This window comes from Puntigrus tetrazona, chromosome 16 (assembly GCF_018831695.1).
Source record: "Puntigrus tetrazona isolate hp1 chromosome 16, ASM1883169v1, whole genome shotgun sequence".
NCBI lineage: Eukaryota > Metazoa > Chordata > Actinopteri > Cypriniformes > Cyprinidae > Puntigrus > Puntigrus tetrazona.
Window position 1 is genome coordinate 9,543,452 of NC_056714.1, and position 20,294 is coordinate 9,563,745.

Consider the following 20,294-nt stretch of genomic DNA (forward strand, 5'->3'; position numbering starts at 1 on the left):
CTGTCAACTACTTCATGCTTCATGTATATAGCCATTATATGACCCTCATCTCTTTATTTTTCAGTTGATATTTTATCACTGAAAGCGCAAAACAGTTGCGTTGAATCTGCAGCACAAACCTAATGACCTTGTATAAAGGTAAACGCCGCTTTATTCTTGGTCAAGGAGCCACGCGTGTGCCACATGCCATTAAAGCACTCAAAGTTCACCTAGACATTCTCTCACTCGCTCTCTTTCACTCTCTCTCTTTCACTCTCTCTCTCTCTTTCTCTGCTGGCCATCAGTGGTTCATCTCTGGCATTACAGCTGTAATGGGAGTTGCATTGTTGTAAGGCCAGTCCCATTCGAGAGCTTAAGCCCCTGTGCTTAGTTAAACACAAGCGTGCGGCTTCCATCACTCATGTTGGTTGAGTCTCTAATTTGCCACACGTTTCAGTTCTACAATTCTGCTCACGAGCTATTCAGTCCGTACCGTACAGAAGAGAGTTGTTATAATGGTATTGGCGGTTTGGAATAAGGGCTGTTTGTCTGAAAGAGGAAAGGCTGCTGTGTTGAACAACAGCATGTTGTCTGAAGGGAGGATGGGCAGATAAACATATTCTGGTAAGACAGTGGCCGGTTCATAATTAGCTTGAACATTGAATCTCAGTATTTTTCCACCAGTGTGTTTTGTCATTCCAAAAAACATGCTGATTGTCATTTGCAGCGTATTTGTCTGTTTATTGCTCAGCTGTTTTAAAAGGTTTTGTGCTGAAAAGGTTCCACTTGTTGAGTAGTGTGGTTGTGTAGTTCTTCATCAGACCACTAGAGGTCAGCCTAAACTCATACTTGATGCACTTGCATGTATAAGTGTTTATTTTGGTCTCAAATGCTCATTTTTGTCTTATCTTTGTAATGATATTAAACTATTATGTTATTACACTATTATAATGCAGTTATTACTACAATAAGTTATAATCTACTGATTTTTCAGTCTTATTGTGTTAGGACTGTTAATATGTAAAAAGAAAAAAGCATTTCAGTATATATATATATATCACCATTCTCTTTGCTTTCTCTCTCTCTTTGTCAGATGTGTGTAACAGCACTGATCTTCCTGAGGTGGAAATCATCAGTTTGCTTGAGGAGCAGTTGCCTCATTATAAGTTGAGAGCTGACACAATATATGGCTATGACCACGACGACTGGCTCCACACACCTCTCATCTCACCCGACGTCAACCTCGACCTGACCACTGAACAGATCGAGGAGACCCTCAAATATTTCCGTAAGCACAGAACCGCTCTCGTTTTGTTTCTCTAATTTTCCTGCTTTCATTCACCGTCACTCATGATGAAGCTGTATTGTCCTTCGACCATATTTTACTCAAAATAGTAACGACAGTGTCTCACACGAACGCTGACACACATATATAAATAAACATGCATATGCACGAACTCGCATAATTAAACTTAAACAATGCTTTAACACAAGGCTGTTTTAGTTGGACATTTGCTCTATAATTAATTTCAGTAAACAAGAATAAATTATAATGGTATAATGGTTTCATGGTAGAACGTTTTTCAGTGCTGAATTTTTGTAACCTTCTTGGAAATATGTGTGTTTTAAATCAGAAATAATTTTTTATGAGTTTTTTTATTATTATTATGTGAATGTCTATATGAAAAGTACATAAGATACTCGTGATACTTAAGATATAATTGGGTTAATACGCATTACATACAGCTGTTTGCATGTAACAGCTGTGTTTAGTAGCCACAACATTGGTTGTCCTTGTCTCCTGTCGCTTACAGCACCAGTGTTTATGGAAGCAGCTGATAGGACTCTTGGATATGTTCCTTACGTTTGATTTAAACACTGAGGTCATCACCATTTGACCTCATGCAAAATTTTCATTATATTTAATTAGATCTGCAGTCGACCCTGCATCCTACCAGACTCTTGACTGCTAAGTTGAAATAGTAAAATGACTTGCTGTCAACATTGTAGAGATCACGTATCGGCCTCTCTTGAAAATTATTTCACATGGATATGCAAATATGTTCCAAACTGTCTGGTGCTATAAATAGAGTAGAGAAAAAAGAATATTCTGCACCTATTCATGGTTTATTTATAATATTCACCCTTCAGGCATTGTAATTCCTGTTTTTGATAGCTGTCTTTCAGTATATAATAGTCATCAGAGTTTATAGATCACAGTGTCGTTGATACCGATTCATTTTGATGCCCTGGATCTTATGAGCTGTCATGCAGCTCTTTCGTACGTTTGCTAAAAATAGTCCAAACTGAGGCCCAGCTCTGGGTTGGGGAGGGAGTGTGGCTAACATGATTTTTAACCAAATCTCTCACTGTAAAGGGGCCGCCTGAGACGACAGGCTTGCGGATACATTTGCATACTTTTATTACAAGACGTAAACAAAACGGGTGTAGAATAGGCTTGCTGCGAGAGATGGTGTTGGCGGTGATACGGGTGAAAGGCCGCAACATCGGATTGTTTAGAGTTTTTTGTAATAAAGATCCTGAGACGCAGTCCCACACTGCAGACTGACAAGAAGAGTGAGGTGAAAAAGTTCCAAAACAAAAATGCAAAAGCACCTGTTAAAATATTTGTATACCTGAAGCTAGAAAATTAATCTGCGAAATGGCTCCATAAAGTGCTTCCACTAGGAGAGCGATAAATGCTGTCAATACAAAGATAGATTCTGAACAAAACAAAGGATATGCAGAAGGGCTCCATACTGTAGCTACCACTAGAGCGATAAATGCTAGACAATACTCTGTGAGTGAGAGGAAGTTCAAGGCATATGTAGCATGTGTTTGACTGGATGCAGATGTGTAATAAGGTGAGTGTGTGATTGAATGCAGGTGAAACCAATCTGTGCAATGGAGTATGGGAAATGAAGTCCATTGTGAGGTGCAACAGTAGTGTAGTGCTGAGCGGCTGACCTCTGGTGGTGAGTGAGCGGAAGTTCATTACCCGGATTTGTGGCACAGTGCATGCCGTTGTTATGTAATATATGCAAACCTGGCAATTTTTTTGTGTCACTCTGTTTTTCTGTGTTCCAAACTGAAACTGGTGGGGATTTGCATCCTTACATCGACAACAATCATTGTTAAGACAATTTGGCACATATACCCGTTGTTTTTATCCTTACATAATAATTTACAGTAAGGTTGACACATCAGTGGATGCTATATCGACTGTTTATTCTAAGCGCACTGTCGCTTTAAATTCTTCAGCTCATGATAACAGTATGAATTCTGATTGGCTGTCAATGTTTGTATCGTTTGGAAAAAATTTTTAAAATGATATTATTTCTCTTTGACTTTATCATTATTGTTTTGGTGTGGACACTGCTATTCATTAACGTTAAAAACTATTTTTAGAATTATATCTGTATTGTTATTTTTATAGTTATTGTGCTTGGTGTGAACGGGCTTTAATGCGAAATATATTAGTCATATAGTAGCATTTTATAGAGGATGATTTGTCATGTCTTTTTGGTTTTTTTTTTTTATTAAAGGAAAGCACTAAAGTATTTAATTGTCATGACAAACCAAATAATTATTCGTAAAAATCTTAATTGCCCCTTATTTCTTTTAATTGTGTGGAATTCCTTATGACATTTACTAATCCAGTCGGAGGTAATTCCTTCATATAACTCCATATCACACAACTCCATAAATCCATTGCCCCACCAGCATGATGTCATCAGTATGAGCCTTTCACCAGTGAGCCGATGAGGTGGCAACTGGAAAGTCATCAACAGCAGGTCCACGGCACCGTAAAATGACAACATAGCCGAGCGCGAGCTTGTGATTGGTTCATTTACGCCATTCAAGAGCCGTGGTGTTGAACAGAATCACATAGCCAGTTTTATCTAATCAAATCAGTATTTACTTTTACAAAGAATATGAATAAGACAAAGCCTTTGTATAGAATCACTGCAGATCAAGTACGTCTCATTTTTTTTCCCCACTGGCCTATTTGTAGCAGTTCTTGGCACAGTGAATTGCAGAGAGTCAGCTGCTTCTTTTGGCAGACAGACAGAAGCAGAACACCTGCAGTCGCTGTACCAGCCGCTTACGTTTGAGCTGAGCACCAAAATCAAAGATTCCACTCATGCACCGCTACCTCTGACAGAAAACATCAATGGAGGAGTGATGGAGAAATATAGAAGCAAGTTAAGCAACAAAGCGCATACTGACACTTGCAGTCACTAATACAGCCTGGAGTCAGAGCCAGTTGCCATAGCAACCTTTCTAGAGGAAAAGGGGTCTAGCTGTGACGAAGCGGCTGATGAAGTGTGCTCTGATTGGATAGCTTTACCGGTACCCGCCCTCCAGAGTGTGATACAACCTTGACTATAGCAGTACAGTTTCCTGCGCAACACTGCTGGCTTTTAGAGACGCTGCATTCTCACCCTTCGTCATCTCTCGTTCTTTGACCTTGCGTGCGTAGCATGTCTTGTGACTAGTTAGCGGCAGATCGGTAGATCGGGCTGCCGGGCTGCTGGGAGAATGGGTGGCCGTGGGTGCTTGTATGCGCGCGTGACCTCAGACAGCGGACTGGAGAGGCTGCAGCTCGAGACTGAAGGAGACTGAGCATGCAGAGGTTTGTGGAGGCTGATTACTACGAGCTGGACTGGTACTATGAAGAGTGTGCTGACGGTAAGACCATGGTGGGAAAAACCTTTCTGCCGTCACTAAGAGGGAGAGAGGGAGTGGGGAGAGGGACCTTAGGCAATTAAACACTTTCAGAAAGTTGGTTATTAACAGTCTGCCATCAAAAGATATTAACATTTTTGGCAGAGGCATGAGTTTGACAGAGGTACAGTAATAGGGAGAGTGACTAGGTGGCCTCTGTGCTCCTGTGTTGCATCAGACTCAGCACCATTTTACCTTAAAATGCCTAGCATTAATAAGTCACAAACTTTATATAATCCTTAAATAATAGGAAGTTCATATGCAGTACGTATAAAAATACATACAGTGGGGTCAAAGTCTGAAACAAATGTTTTTATATTATATGATTCATTTTAATTACCATAGTAGTAGAAATAATAATAATAATAATATTTTTTAGTGATATTTATTTAATTACTGATTGATTTGATTTGATTGCTTCCCTCAAATATAGTGAAAAGTTATATTGCAAAATTAACTTTTGCATTAATGATAGCACCACACAAACCGATGTGAAATTCACAAATTTGTGCAAAACCTGATGATCATGTTATCCAAAATTATTTAAGAACGTACCAGGCAGAATCCTGTGGCAGACAAAAAAGCGCACAACTTAAGAATTTACAATTACTTTTTTTTGTCCTAAAAAATGTGCAGTCTTGAATAATTTGTAATAATTTTTTTTTTATTTATTATTATAAGTAGTGGTGGTGGTGTCATCAGGTTTAAACTACATTTTAAATCCAAAATCAGCAATGTAGTCTGACCACTGGACCCTCAAGTCATGACGGTTCTTGTTTATACTGCATTGTATTTGCTATAAACTAAAGTAATACCTATTTTTCAGCAGGAGTGTCTAATAACCATAGCATTCATACACTCGTCTTAAAGCAGAGAAATACATTCATGACTAGTATATTAAGGTTTAAATCGCATTCGTACCCCAGTCAGTGATACACAGACATCAAATCTCCTTTGCCCGTTGTCCTTTTAAAAAATGTTGCATTATTGCTGCAAATCAATAAACTGAGTGAACACACACAGTCTCAGCTCTCGCCACTGATGATGCACTCATACAAAGACGTTACGAAGTCATGCACATTTCACGAGCAGCAGGTTATATCACAGCACTGCACCCTGATCTATGCCTACTGGATGTTTTATTGCTCTCTGGTGACTGATCGCAGCCTTATCCTTCCTTCCTCGTAATGCTTCACCTTAGAATGGGCACGGTTACGTAATCCTGCATAAAGCTGCTCTGTTTTGATCCCAGTCGTTTACTGCGATGTTGTGTCACCGTGCAGCGCATTATGAAAGTATCGAGTCATGCATGTCATGCAACGTTTATTCAGTTGTATCAGGTCTGTGACGAATCGCTTGCCGTCTCAAAACGTTATCAAAATTAGGTGGCGCAAATAGAGTTTGCCGTAGGGTGTCACTTATGCGGTCCATACAGAACTGTTTAGAAAGAGCAGTCGGATACGTGTATTATTGGCCAAATGTGAATTAACGATTCTGTTTCAACAGTCTATACTACATTAGCACTTCATGATAACACTCAGACTTCCTATTATTAATAAATCCGAACCTGAGCTGTCAGTTACGGATCATTAGTGCAGCAGCATTTTAAGGTCTGTTTGTGGATGTTTCTCAGCGTGTAATATGATATGTTTGCGTTTAAATTGAACTAAAATGTATACATCCTTATTCAGGACTGTACTTTTTGTCTTCATTGACACACATTCTGTGTTGTTGCGGTTCGGGTCTCTATTCACCCCGCGCGGCGTATTCATTTCTTAAGTGGGGGGGAGCAGAATTCAACACGCACAAACACGCACGCTCTGTTTTTTTAAAAAATTCCCATTCAACCCGTTTTGCGTTTCCCACTCCCATTCTCGCGGTCTCCTCCCCTCTCAGAGTTTTCCCAGCCCTTCACCATATTCTTCGACCATTTTCAGCCCGTCTTTTCTCGCTTTCCCATTTAAGCTTTTCAATGGAGCTATAAAGCACAAAAGCCCAGCTGTGGTAAAGTTGGCACTAAAGAGAAACCCGCCTCCTTCAAGGCCTCTGCCATTGTCCCATCGTCTCATTCCTGTCACGCTATTGTGTTTCCATAGGGATAAAGGCACCTTACCGCATTTGCAGGAAGTTGCGCTGCGGACTCCATTGCAATTACAAGCCATTTGCATTCGGTCCGTATAACTAAAAATGAGTGATAACAAAACAAACCCCAGACATTGTTAGCGTGTGATTCGTGTGACGTTGTTAGACGAGGTGGAGTTGGAGTTGTTATCAAACACCGCATGTCTTTACACAGTTGTCAAGCCGCTGAGTTTAAAGGGTAAAGTCTATTACCGTATAATAACGCCATCGTGAGCTAAAATGATTCAGCACGTCTCTTGGAGATTTTGTTTAGCTTTTTAGGGGGTTTTTGAGGCAAGTAAATAATCAGTCTGATCTGAATGGTTTATTCGTCTGTATCAAGAAATGTCATCGATTTTAAGGTTTAAAGTGTAGCTTGGTTTAAAAATAAACTACAACTAGAACTCACACAGAACACAAAAGTTATTTCAGTTAAATAAATGAGCCAACCGCGTTAAATAAATGTGATTGTGAACTCTAGTTAATTCAAAATGAATATGGGTTTGTAAACATGAATTGAGTTTTAGATGATTAATCTTGTAAATTTTAGGGTCTGTTCAAGTGCTTGTAAGTTTGTGTGTGACAGAATAACATTTTACATTAAATACATATAAATAGTCATGAGATAAGAGCAGAACTGATAAATGATTTCTAATTCAGTAAGTCTTCGAAAACATCATTATAGCATAATATAATATAAATATAAATATAAACATAATATAAAATATTTTAACTACCCTTATCAAGATTATGGTTATATCTTATATGAAAATGCATATCTCAATTGTAGTAACGGGTGTGTAGTTTTATCCTTTAGTATTTTTGCTTCATAGCTCTTGTTGTGCCAAATGTCCTGTTTGCGTTCTCTATGGTTATGTGAAATATTTTCATCAGGGAATATTCATAGGCTCCGCCCACACAACAGGTGTAGTCAAACACAACTCGGTCACACCTTGCCAGGTTGCCATGGTGTGTGGAACGTACCATTCTGTCCTCTGCAGAGGGGGGGGGGGGTCAGAATTTCTTTTACGTTTTATACTTATAAAACCTAATATAAATCTAATATAAAACCTTCAGTAATTGACTATGATTGATATGTACGGACATGCATGTTGATCTACAAAGATATAGTTGGGTTATTTTCTTACTTAAGTGACACACCCCCTGCTATTTCTTATGTGAGTGGTAGCGTCCGAGCATCGAGTCTGCTGTGACAGGTGTGTGTCAGTCAGACTCAGTCTATCTGATCTTTGGGATAGGGTCATATGTCCAGCACAGCGTCACGGCCTCACAGATGGCTGTGGATGTGAGACGGCTGAGCCGGCCTGGGCTTAACTAGCCCAGAGACAACATGGCAGTGACTCTTGATCACTCTAAAGAGGAGAACTTTGAGTTTGACTCCTCTTCAGAGATCCTGGAAATATCTAGCTCTTCTTACTTTAGCTCAAACAGTGCTGATGATGAGGACGATGAGGACGATTCAGAGCCATACACCCTGGAGGAAGGTACGGTACCTGTGCCCTTTGACATTTTGATCCCTTTAAAATTCAAAAGAGACGTGCCGTCACAAGTATCTTAGCGTCTTTGTGTAATGGTCAAGTATCTTATTCTGAAATCTAAACAGGTTTTTCCATCCTTGGTTAGATGACATACCTGGTTGAGGCATTTTTAAATGCACATAATACATCGTATTCTTCTTCTTGTCGGGTTTCTCTCTGATCTTATCACTATTTGTGTTTTATATTTAATGTGAGCGTATAAGCAATCAGGCGTTCATTAGTGTTAGAACATTATTACTAAAGTTAGCGCTGATGGAAACTGGAGCGTTGCACAGTTTGAATCATTCAGTTTCAATGCATTAGTCATACCGTTTCAGGAACAAGTATAATTGTGTTTTGGCTTTTGACGTGACTAATTAATATCAGGGCCTGCTGTGTACATTTATTACTAATTTGCCGTGTTTCAGAACATTTCATTAAGGTTGATCGTGGCAACACCGCACAGACCATTCTCCTATTGGTTCAGCATGCACTGCAAGTATGCCATTCTATAACTACAGTAATAATTAACTATATCAACCATGTGTTTTCTTTTTTTTTTTCTTAAACTAGTATTAACTAGTATCTAATTTGACAGATAATTAGGGAGAAATTGTATGTACCATATTGAACTAAATATGACATTTAGCAGTCGAAATAGTATTTTCTTAAACATACTTAATTTTTGTTCTTTATATACAGCTGTGTTTTATGTTTGTTTGTTTTTTACAGTGTAGCCTTTGGTGTTAAATAAAGTAATAATAGTGGAGTAATAATACTTATGATTATTATTATTATTATTATTATTATTAAAGCTAGTAAGATCTTAGTTGGAACCAGAAAATCTAATTAATTATAAATATTTTATTTTAAAATACATACATGCATACATTACTTAAATCAGCAAACTAGAATGATTTCTGACAAGAGTGGAGTAAGACTGGAGTCAGAAAATATACATTCAAATAGAAATTTTTTATTGCTGCTTTTGCTGTATTTGGATCAAATAAATGCAGGTTTATAAAAAACTGACAGTGCGTTTATAACCTCATTACCTAGTGACAGTCTATCTATACAATAAACTGTCAGTTTGTCTATATTTTATCCATATAAACAGGTTTATAAAGATTATTTATATTCTAGGTGAAGTTAGTGAACATCAGTTGCATGTAACACTGTTACGCCGTAATATATACTTTTATTAATAGGTACGCTTTAGTACTGTGCAATGCATTAAAATACCAGATTTATATCTTTCATGCACTAGCTATATTGCATTATGCTCTTTAACAGTGTAGCAGTCACTAGGTAGATTATACCTGCAATGTTAATTTGCATTTAAAGCACACTGTATATAAAACAAATAGCTTTATGACTCACTAACAATACATTTATAATACATCATGCATACAGGCTTGATTAAGTGCCAGTCAAATGCTGGAAATGTTTATGCATGTATAAAATGTGAAAATGCACTTTTGTCTAAGGTTATTTCAAGTCCAAGAAAGTCACCTTTATTAATGTACTGAAGAAGACATGTGGGAGCAATTACTGCCTGAGAGCGTTCTTTGTGTCCAGTTTACACTGTGGGAATAATTGTCTGAAGGCAGGTCATTGTGTACGGTTGCTCTTAGTTTGTTGTTTGGTCTGGTGTTGAGCGTCATGGCACCGGGGTCAATGTAGCGTATGTGTACCCGTGCTGGTGGACGGAAAAGTGTTACTTGGTCTTTAATGAGCGTTTGCCTATGTAAATAAACCTTGCTCAGCGGGTTAATATATTTGTGATGGCCATTGAGCTATAAAATGTGCATTAATGTGATGTCCCTCTCAAAAATATTATCAAAGTTGACAAGAATGCATTTGAGTATGCTGTTCAGTGAGGTTTTTAGTTGTCTTTATTACTTTTGTAATCCATAAATATATGGCATTTATACTTTCAAAGCAAACATTTTATTCTGTTTTTAAATAACAGGAATTGTCTAAATGTTAATTTGAGCATTTATAAATATATAGCATATTATTTGTCTTCCTTACATTTTTTTTTTATTACATAGCTTTCTCCAAAATTAGCCAAGCATCATAATATTTTTTTAAAGAAATAGTTTTTTTTTTTTTTTTTTTAATTCTGCAATATCGCATTCAGTTGATCAAAACTGACAATAAAGACATTTACAATGTTACAAAATATTTCACAATAACTCTTTTTACTGTGTTTTTGATCGGCGGTTTGATGAACAGTTTTATTATGAAATTAAATACCATTTATTTTAGAAACCATTTATTTTATGAAGGTAATCTTGAAGCATTTACGCTTTAATCAAATGGTCTTTAAAATCATGAGAGAAAAAAAAATATTTAAGTGGCCTTATTTTTTGTCTGATATTATGGAAAACTGGATATATAGTCTGGATATATAGTGAGACTTTAATATTTTTTTATATTGATTTAACACTAATGAAGACTGGCCACCAAATTTAAGGACTTTGTTCTGTTTTCATTTGTTCACGGGAAAAATAAGAATTGTTCTCAAATAAGAATATTATCACACAGCGATACCATTGCTGTACTTTGAGAAGCGTTGGGTGGATCTGTTAGGTTTACCATTGAGCCGTATCCTATCAGCCATTGTTGTAGTGTGACTCAGAGTTCATAACAACATCTGCAGTTCTAAGTTTAACCTGCAGTACAATATAATGAAACCACGCGTCAAACGAGAGCTCCTCAATAAATATTTTCACCCTTAATCAAATAATAACCGAAAATGCTCCGTACCATTGCCTGAGTTGATCGTTTCAGGAGAAGAATGCAGTATGGAGCTGATGTGTGTTTAAATGAGTCCTGCCCCAGGAATGTTTCAGTGGTTTATAGCTGGGTGTTGGGATTCAGGTGCTCTCTCTGCACTGAGTGTGACGCAGATGGAAATATCTGCTTTGCATTAGATTTTTTTTTAACACCATACTTAGCTCAAAGAGTTCTTTTATTACTTTTGGAACAGTTGAAAGCATTATGTTATCTCTTGTCCTTCTCGTCAGCTGTACGGCGATTCTGTAAATATAGTGTGTATTGGCCTAATTTAAAACTGTATGATTGACGAAATACCTGCCTAATTAATATGTCATAAATGAACAGCCATTGGATTTGTTGGATTTCCTTAAAAAGTGTAAACACCGTTGGCTTTGCTGCACTATCATAACACAAAAAAATGAATAAATAAAATAAAATAATAGGATTTCATCTTTGGACCGGATTATTGCACAGCGATATTTTAAAGGTAGTAATTGTATGATACAGTATTGTGCTAAATATGCTTTGCTTCGAACACTCATGCAGGGTGGATCTGTTGGACGCGGCTATGATTAATCCACTGAGATATTTATATGCTGGAAAATGCTGACCTGTTGATAACTAGAAAATATGATGGTGGTAATGGCTGTGTTTTATCTCTATTGTGATAAAATAGATATTTTCCCTGTAGAAGAGCTCTATTATAGCAAAGATTAGATTCTGGAAGAAAGTTAGCTAGGCCATGTGAGTATATGACTTGGAAAAGAGCCAAAAAAACATTGGTTTAATGCTTAGCCATTTAATGCAAGTCATTCTTTGATCATTTCTTATTCATTGGGATTTCTGAATCAATGCAAAGAAAATCAGAATCATGTCATTCCATGTGTGGAAAAAAAAAAGTAGTGCACCTAATTGTATTGAATGCATTATTTATAATTATTTATAATTAGTACACACCTGTATAAATATTGTGTCGAAAATAACTCATATAACATGAATTTAAACTATAATATATTTTATTTTAATTGCAGTTAATATGCAGTTAAACATGTGAGAACATATTTGGTATTATGTTCTTTTAAAGGATATTATTGCCATAATAAGTTCTCCTTTTAAAAGTATGTTCAAGTGTACTTATTTTTTGCAAGTAATAAATATCTGTATGTGTTCTGAGCAAGTAGGCACCTCTTATATGACTAGCACTTTTCTGTTTTAGCTTGAAAATGTTTACTTTGAGTTCGTCACTGAGTATCTCGTACTCATTTCTTATTCCTCCGTTCCCACAGTTCTATGTGCCGATCGAGTGGGCCAGATGACTAAGACGTATAATGACATAGATGCTGTGACACGTCTCCTGGAGGAGGTAAGCCGTGTGAAGTGGGAGGATAGGTCATAGCAGTCATTTAAAAATAAAATTTGGAGCGTAATATTTTTTTGATGTAAAGCATGGCTGACTTGTTGTGATCTAGGTCTTTCAGTGTACGATAATAGTTCATGATTGCATAAGTAGGATACAAAGGCACCGTACTTGCAATACTTGTACAGTCTTTACTTTTTAAAATATTTTTAAATACGTTTTTATATTAACGTGTTTTAATGGCAGTGTATTTGAAGCATTTTGAAAATAACAGACTAAGGAATGGTTTGATTGTGAATGTGAGCTAAACCGAAAACATATAGGGTCTCGTTGTGTCCCTCAATTCAGAAAGAGCGGGATTTGGAGTTGGCGGCTCGTATTGGCCAGTCTCTGCTGAAAAAGAACAAAACCCTAAGCGAGAGGAACACCTTCCTGGAGGAGCAGGTGGAACACATACGAGAAGAGGTAAGAGAAGAAAACAGAAAAGTGAGACGAGGATAAACAACGCAGACTATTTGAATATGCAGTTATCGCTGCATGCATACAGTGTGTGTTTGTGTGCATCCATGCAGGTGTCTCAGCTGCGTCATGATCTCTCGATGAAGGATGAGCTCCTGCAGTTCTACACAAGCGCAGCGGAGGAGAGCGATGGAGAGTCTGCTTCTACCACACCGTGAGTGCGAGAGTTCGCCCAAAAATGAAAATTCTGTCATTAATTACTCACCCTCACCAAACCTGTAAGACCTTCGTTCGTTTTCAGAACGCAAATTAAGATTACGCTTAGTGCAAATGGGCCGCCATGTTGGCAGAGGCTATAACTCCGCCCACCATAGCGTGATTGGGCTAGTCAACATTACAAAGAGCGTCAGCTCCAGTGTTGCAGATGGTAAAGCATCACCAAAAAACACCAAAAAGTTGTTAAAAAGGATCAGGGTAGGATAGGTGTAGAAGCTTTTGTCAATTTTTTTGTTTCTTTTTTGTCGTTTGTCCCAATAAAATGGAGTCAATTTAATAATTTTAATTAAGGTATTCTTTGCTAAATTACTGTTGAAACCCTGAAGCCACGTGGATTATTTATGTCCTTGCTACGTTTCTGAGCCTTGATGGTGTTGTGATCCTTCCTGTCTAAAGGAGGGTGACAGATCTTACAGAATTCATCAATAATATGTGATTGGGATTGGAACGGCAAGAGGGTGAGTAAGTAATGTCATTAACATCATTTTTATTTTTGGATGAACCATCCCTTTGATACCTCAAACTGCGGGGTCCTACAATTGTTCTGTTTCGCCTGAAAATGATACGTATAGTTATTTTCAGTGAAAGGATTTCCAAGTACTGAACTGAGCACATCCGTGTTTCTTTGCAGCATTCGCAGAAATGACTCGTCTTTCACTGTCCCGAATTACCTCCCTCTGGATTCACTGCAGAAGAAACTCAAAGACCTGGAGGAAGAGAACATCGTCCTGCGATCGGAGGTGAGAGATCGAGGCCTCGACCTCGCATCCTTCATAACACCGCTTTGCATAAAATTATTCAAAACGGCCTCCAATCGAACTTATCACATTTACAAAGACGAACAAGTCCATTCTCAGATAAAGCTATTTGCGAGTTATCTGTGTGCTTTAGTAAAATAAACCTTGGAAATATTGTAGCAATAACATTAAGCAAATATACACGCATACACGCAGAACTTAACTTTTAAAAGTTTTATAAGTATCTTCATACAGAATATTCACCACCACATCCTTTTCTCTATGCATTGGCCCCCACTCAGTGTAACTGTAGATCTGCAGTGACGTGTGTCGGGCATCTGACCCCAGCAGACAGGTGGAATTCCATGCCTCGCTGACTATGAAATCTGCATCCACACCTACACGAGATCTAGTCACGGCTAAACATTGTAGAAGCTTCGGCAACAATAGATGAATGCAAATCTTGAAGACATCACAGTGTAACATTTCTCTGTTTATGTGAACCGCACTGAACTGGGCCATGATTTAAAACAAAGAAAAGCTTGTGTGACAACTCTATCTCTTTGCTTATTTTTGCTGAAGTTTAAATTTGATATAGATTGTTTTGCTCTAAAACATGGGCACTTGTTCTTCTGAAAAGAACGCTGAAACAAAGGATGAGTCGAGTAAAACGATGCCTCCATTGTTTATTCAGATCATTCCTTAATGTGTGTGTGTGTGTGTGTGTGTGTGTGTGTTATAGGCAAATCACTTGGAGACAGAGACCATCTCGTATGAAGAAAAGGAACAACAGCTTGTAAATGACTGTGTTAAGGAGCTCAGTGAGTAGATCCACCTAATCCACCATCAACGATCATGTTCCCTCCCGGTGTAAACTGATATTACATAAATTTGTGTATGCTATTCATCACCTCCTTATTCAATCCTTGCAGTGTAACACGTACTGTACATACTGAGTGGCTAATTTATAACTTGCTTTAAATTAGGAACGGGGACTATCCGTGGTTTTTGTTGTTTACCAAGTCTATCTCTCCCCCCTCAGGAGATGCTAATATACAGATCTCCACGATTGCTGAGGAGCTGGCTAAGAAAACAGAGGACGCCTCTCGTCAGCAAGAGGAGATCACACACCTCCTCTCTCAGATCGTCGACCTGCAGAAAAAAGCCAAATCTGTGAGTTCTCCTCACAGTAGACATAATTAATATACAGCTCTCTGGTTTCAAATTGGTTATATAGCACAAAATCGAACTTTAAAAATATAAAACCATATTAAAAACACTTCAGTCTCGGGAAGGTTACTTTGGAAATTAGGTGTTACAATTTACCCTATTTAAAATGTAATAAATAGTCTATTTCAAATAATGTTTGATTGCGTTTTGATACTTTTTTGATGAATGCTCTGAACTGTCAGTCATTTCCAGGCAGACAAGGTTAAGTGCTCAACATTGATTACTGTCAAGCCTCTTGACTTGAATTAAAATTATAATAATTAACAGTAATCGTTTTTGTTTTTTGAGGAATTTATCACCTGCTGATTTTTAGTACTAGAAGTAGTACATTTTAATATTTATATTATATTAATATTTATTGAAACACAATATATGTATGGACACTATATATGCACTAAATACCTTTGCCAATATAGTATATGCATTTATTTAGCTTGACAAGTTTTCTTTAGTGTGATATAAGAACCAAAATTAATGCTGCTAAGAAATGTATTAGTGAAGCATAATCTTGACCGTTTTGTCTTTGCTTGTAATTTCAGTTAGTATGCTGTACTGTCAGTTATGGGAAGCGTAGTTCTGTCTTAGTAATCAAGTGGGATGTGTGTTTGTTCAGTATGCACTAGAAAACGAAGAACTAACTCAGCATCTGGGAGCCGCTAAAGATGCCCAAAGAGCGCTAACAGCAGAGGTAACCCTCGCACTCGAACACACCGTCACGTAACTAAAATGCCGCCATATAACAGTTAATGCTAAACTTAGGTTTTAAACTTCTGGTTAATTTTGCTTATTTCTGCAGCTGAGGGAGCTGGAGGATAAGTACGCTGAATGTATGGAGATGCTTCACGAAGCTCAGGAGGAACTGAAGAACTTTAGGAATAAAACGCTGCCTCTCAGTACGCCGCGACGGTTCCACTCGCTCGGCCTCTTTCCCATGGTGAGAAACGGAGAACAACAAAAGTCAATGTATTATTAATTATTTGCACACATCGTTCGCTTAGCGTGCACTAAACGGTAAGGAGTACACTAGTATGCTAAATATACTAATACACATACAATATCGCCAATGGTGTGTTTGTGCCTTGTATGTAACAGGACTCTTTAGCTGCTGAAATTGAAGGCACCATGAGGAAAGAGATTCAGATGTCTGATCCAGACGTAGAGGAGCAAAGGTGTGTCATTTCCTGTGTCTCATGTCCTGTGTGAGTTACGAATTTGCGTCCTGAGTCAGTTACTCTGGAATCAAGTCATACAAGACATTGTATGTTTTTTTGTTAGCTTGCCGGTTAAAGATCTGATCTGATAACTGATGATCAAAGTCTTCTAAGGCTGACACTGACCTCTGCACACGCTTGTCTTCTCCTTTTTTTCAGGTTGCACCCTAAACGTGTCTTCGCGACAGTGCGCAACATCAACCAGACCGTTCGGCAGCGCTCCATGGGCCCGTCCCCTATGAACATCCCGGGGTCCAATCAGACGTCCTGTGTGAATTCCAGGCGTTCTAGTTGTCTGAGCACACCCAGATCGAGCATGTACGGAGGCGATGGTGTTGAAATGGACAACCGCACTAACAGTATGCTGATGGAAACCCAATCAGATCAGGACGGGTGAGATTTAAACTTTTGTCAATTTAGAAGTAAAAAAAAAAATCTTTAAAGAAAAAACTATGCACTACTGGTGAAAGGTTCAATAATTAAATTCACCAAATTAGTGCATTATATAAAGCTTTAGGGAAACCTGTAGTGCTTTATAACTGTATGGATTTAATAATTCATCATTAAAAAAAAAATTCTTTAGTTTAACTAATGTTAGCTAATGTTAACTAATGTTAAATATCAGCCTTTTGTCATATATTGCAGTTATACTATAACAGGAAAATAATTATTAGCTGGCTGTTTTTGTGTTTAGGCAAGAACATTAATATTGATTTATTGGTTTTATTTATATTGCCCACGGGTAATGAAAAGTTCATATTTTGGTTTTGAGAGTTACCAATAACAGGTTGACATGCAGGCAAGGTCAAAAACACTTTCATTGTCTTATGCATCTATTTTTACCTTACTTGCTCAACAACTCCCAAACGATTCACTCAACAATTTGTTTTTCCAAATCTCTCCTTTGTGTGACACTGATCTGCTGCGATTGGTCCGTTTGGTCTCATTTTCGTTTCATTGTGCCTGTATTGTCTGATAGCGAACGCAGTGCTGCTTTGTTTACTGCGTTAATGTGGAAACCGTTTCAATGATCCAAAAGCGATTTTACCAACGCGAAAAGACCTAGCAATATGCTGATGTTTCATGTTGATGTCAACATGAAGCGGCTTGGAATTTAAAAAAAAATACTTGTTTTAATGATTCAGGGTCGACTCTTTTCATTCGAGAGACAATAACTTTATACATGGTGCACTTTCAGATGTCAAACCTTACAGAATGTATGCATTCACACTTTAAAACAATAGAAATGATTACATTTGTGGGCGCATGTTCTTTGTTAGCGGACATCGTACCACGTCGTGTTGTTTGATTTGTTTTATCTGTAATATTCGTTCCAGCTCTGATGACTCCAACAGAAAGCCTGGCGCTCCTGGGACACCCGGCTCCCGTGACCTGGAGGCGGCTCTGCGGCGTCTTTCCCTACGACGGGACAACTACCTTAGCGAGCGGCGTTTCTTTGAGGAGGAGAGAGAGCGTAAACTCAACGCCCTGGCGGAAGAGAAGAACGACTTGTACGAGGAGAGAGATGGTGGGAGTGGCAGTGAAGACGGCGGCCCTCTCACTCCGGCAGACAGCATCATGTCACTGGGAACCCTGCACTCGGTTTACTCCATCTACAGCACCCGCTCGTACCTGCCGGAGAAGCTCCAGATCGTCAAGCCTCTGGAAGGTGACCGAGCCAAACCCAGGCCTTTCACCCTCTTACTGTTCGATGCTCTGTGGGCGTTCATGCACCACAGCGCTGAGGATCTGTCTACACATCACTCCTTCTATTTCAGACACACACAACCTCGCTGCTGGTTTGAGATTTAGACACATTGCACTATATATGCACATATGATGTAAAAAAAAGTCTTATGCTCACTATTACTCACTATACATGCACATTTAGTGTAAAAAAAGTCTATCCATCATGCACTTTATGATATATATATATATTCTCTTTTTCCCATAGGCGTATTTTGAAATGAGTGTTTTTCATTCGCTTAAACTTAGAAAGATGCTTATATGAAAGCATATCTTTCACTTATTGTTTTTTGTGAGGTCTTTTATCACGTCAACGACAGGGTCATAGAATTACTTTAGTTTCGAGCATCACTGCTGCAACAGACTGTTTGCGTCCTGTTCTTTAATTTTAGTAAACTATAATCCAGCCACAGCCTTATGATTCATAATCACATCTCTAGCGACCTCTGCTGGTTGTAGATTAAGGATGATCTAAGCGATGTGGCATGGCCTTCCCAATAGTAACGATTATTAGGAACTCCAAAGCATGTTAACAATTGATCAGTGCTCTGATTTCATTAACATATGAGTATGTTTTACTAACATGATATCTGGTTAGCTCCAGAGAAAGAATTTTTGAGGGATAGTTGGCTCACCCTCATCGTACTCCAAACTTATATGACTTTCCTTCTTCTGCATAACAGAAAAGACACTTTATGGTAACACTTTATTTTATGGTTACATATATAAGTTGCTTATCAGCATGTATATTACTAGAATATTAGCCATTTATTAGTGCTAATTATTAGTGCTGATTAATACCCTGATCTAGATGACGTTTTTTCTACTTAATAGTTAATAGTTAAAAATGTTACCCATTCTAAAGTGTTACCAAGAATGTTGGTAACCAATTTATTTTGGTTACCATTGACATTAACAAAAAAACAAAGAGGTATTTCTTTATGAATATCGTATTTTGTGTTCCACAGCGGAAAAAAGAAAGTCCTACGTGTTTGGAAGAACTTTTTTTATTTTTATTTTTATTTTTGGGTGAACCACACATTGTTATATTTGTTTACTCCGGAGACATCTTTGCTGTCATTTTTAAGTTTGTGTGTTTGCATCATCCTTTCGTTTTTCTTACCTGTCTGTTTTTAGCTCTCTAATAAACTCAACTTTAATTTCCCCCTTCTTCTTTTCTCTTTCTTTGCTTTAGTCTGTCCAGATGAGTATTGAGTATTATATATCATGATATCTTTTTCTGAGCCATTTTCAAGGGAACGTATTGTATTTACAATAAAATGGATTAGGATGAACTAAAATTATAACTACAAGTTCATTTAATCCAAGACTACACATTTAAATCAGAAATAAACTTAACTTAAACTTAATTCTTAATATTAAGTAGTCTATGTACGTACTTAATTTGTTTGTGATCGTGTTATCAGTTAAATATGTCCCTGCTGAACATCTGAACACATAATATGATATTATAATATCATATATAACACATACTGATTAACTTTATAACTAAAATGTAATAGATTGCAGGTATGCCTCATTAGCCAGACTCACATATCAGTTCATATGTCAGTGAGTGAAATTTTCACGTCGGACCTGATCCAATTTTTATGATGGATATTCTAGTGTTTCTGGACAAGCCATTTTAGAAGCATTTAAAATACTGAATACACTGTTTTTAGATCATGTATTGACATTATTTTTTATTATTTGCCTCTGATCTCCGTTCTTGTCTCCTTTACTCGTCAGGTTCGGCCACTCTGCATGCATGGCAGCAGCTCGCTCAGCCTAACCTGGGCGGCATCCTGGACACGCGGCCGGGCGTCGTGACCAAAGGCTTTCGACCACTGGAGCTGGATCTGGAGGAGGTGTACCAGTTCACCGACCTGGAGGAAGATGAGCCAGGACAGCATTCCCAATCCGCCGTCTCTACCTCTTGTCTAGGCTCTGTGCCTTGTTCGCCTGCTTTGCGACGACCTCGTGCCAACAATCCCGATAACCAGGAAGAGCAGCCCAGAGAAAATGGAGGGCCCCCTGGAGTGAGGCCAGATCGAATGGAGGCTGAAGAGGAGGAGGTCTCATCTGGTGAGAGACCCTCGTAACCCCACTAACCCTCCGGACAGACTTA

General features: G+C 38.1%; 1 protein-coding gene across 6 annotated transcripts in view; it reads left to right on the top strand.

Annotated features, from left to right (window-relative positions):
• trak1a (trafficking protein, kinesin binding 1a) overlaps window positions 1-20,294 on the top strand; it is a 35,231-nt gene that overhangs the window by 8,864 nt on the left and 6,073 nt on the right. For 4 of the 6 annotated variants that reach the window (XM_043260671.1, XM_043260668.1, XM_043260673.1 and 1 more), the window contains exons 2-14: window positions 1,073-1,267; window positions 12,437-12,513; window positions 12,856-12,972; window positions 13,080-13,180; window positions 13,874-13,982; window positions 14,722-14,800; window positions 15,022-15,152; window positions 15,823-15,897; window positions 16,006-16,143; window positions 16,302-16,378; window positions 16,580-16,813; window positions 17,758-18,089; window positions 19,916-20,251. In XM_043260671.1, coding sequence (XP_043116606.1) covers window positions 12,463-12,513; window positions 12,856-12,972; window positions 13,080-13,180; window positions 13,874-13,982; window positions 14,722-14,800; window positions 15,022-15,152; window positions 15,823-15,897; window positions 16,006-16,143; window positions 16,302-16,378; window positions 16,580-16,813; window positions 17,758-18,089; window positions 19,916-20,251 — 1,780 coding nt within the window. In that variant the 5' untranslated portion in view covers window positions 1,073-1,267; window positions 12,437-12,462. Of the gene's footprint in view, window positions 1-1,072; window positions 1,268-4,380; window positions 4,672-8,065; window positions 8,334-12,436; window positions 12,514-12,855; window positions 12,973-13,079; window positions 13,181-13,873; window positions 13,983-14,721; window positions 14,801-15,021; window positions 15,153-15,822; window positions 15,898-16,005; window positions 16,144-16,301; window positions 16,379-16,579; window positions 16,814-17,757; window positions 18,090-19,915; window positions 20,252-20,294 lie in introns of those variants that run through there. The other 2 variants (XM_043260670.1, XM_043260669.1) reach the window with 2 other exon arrangements.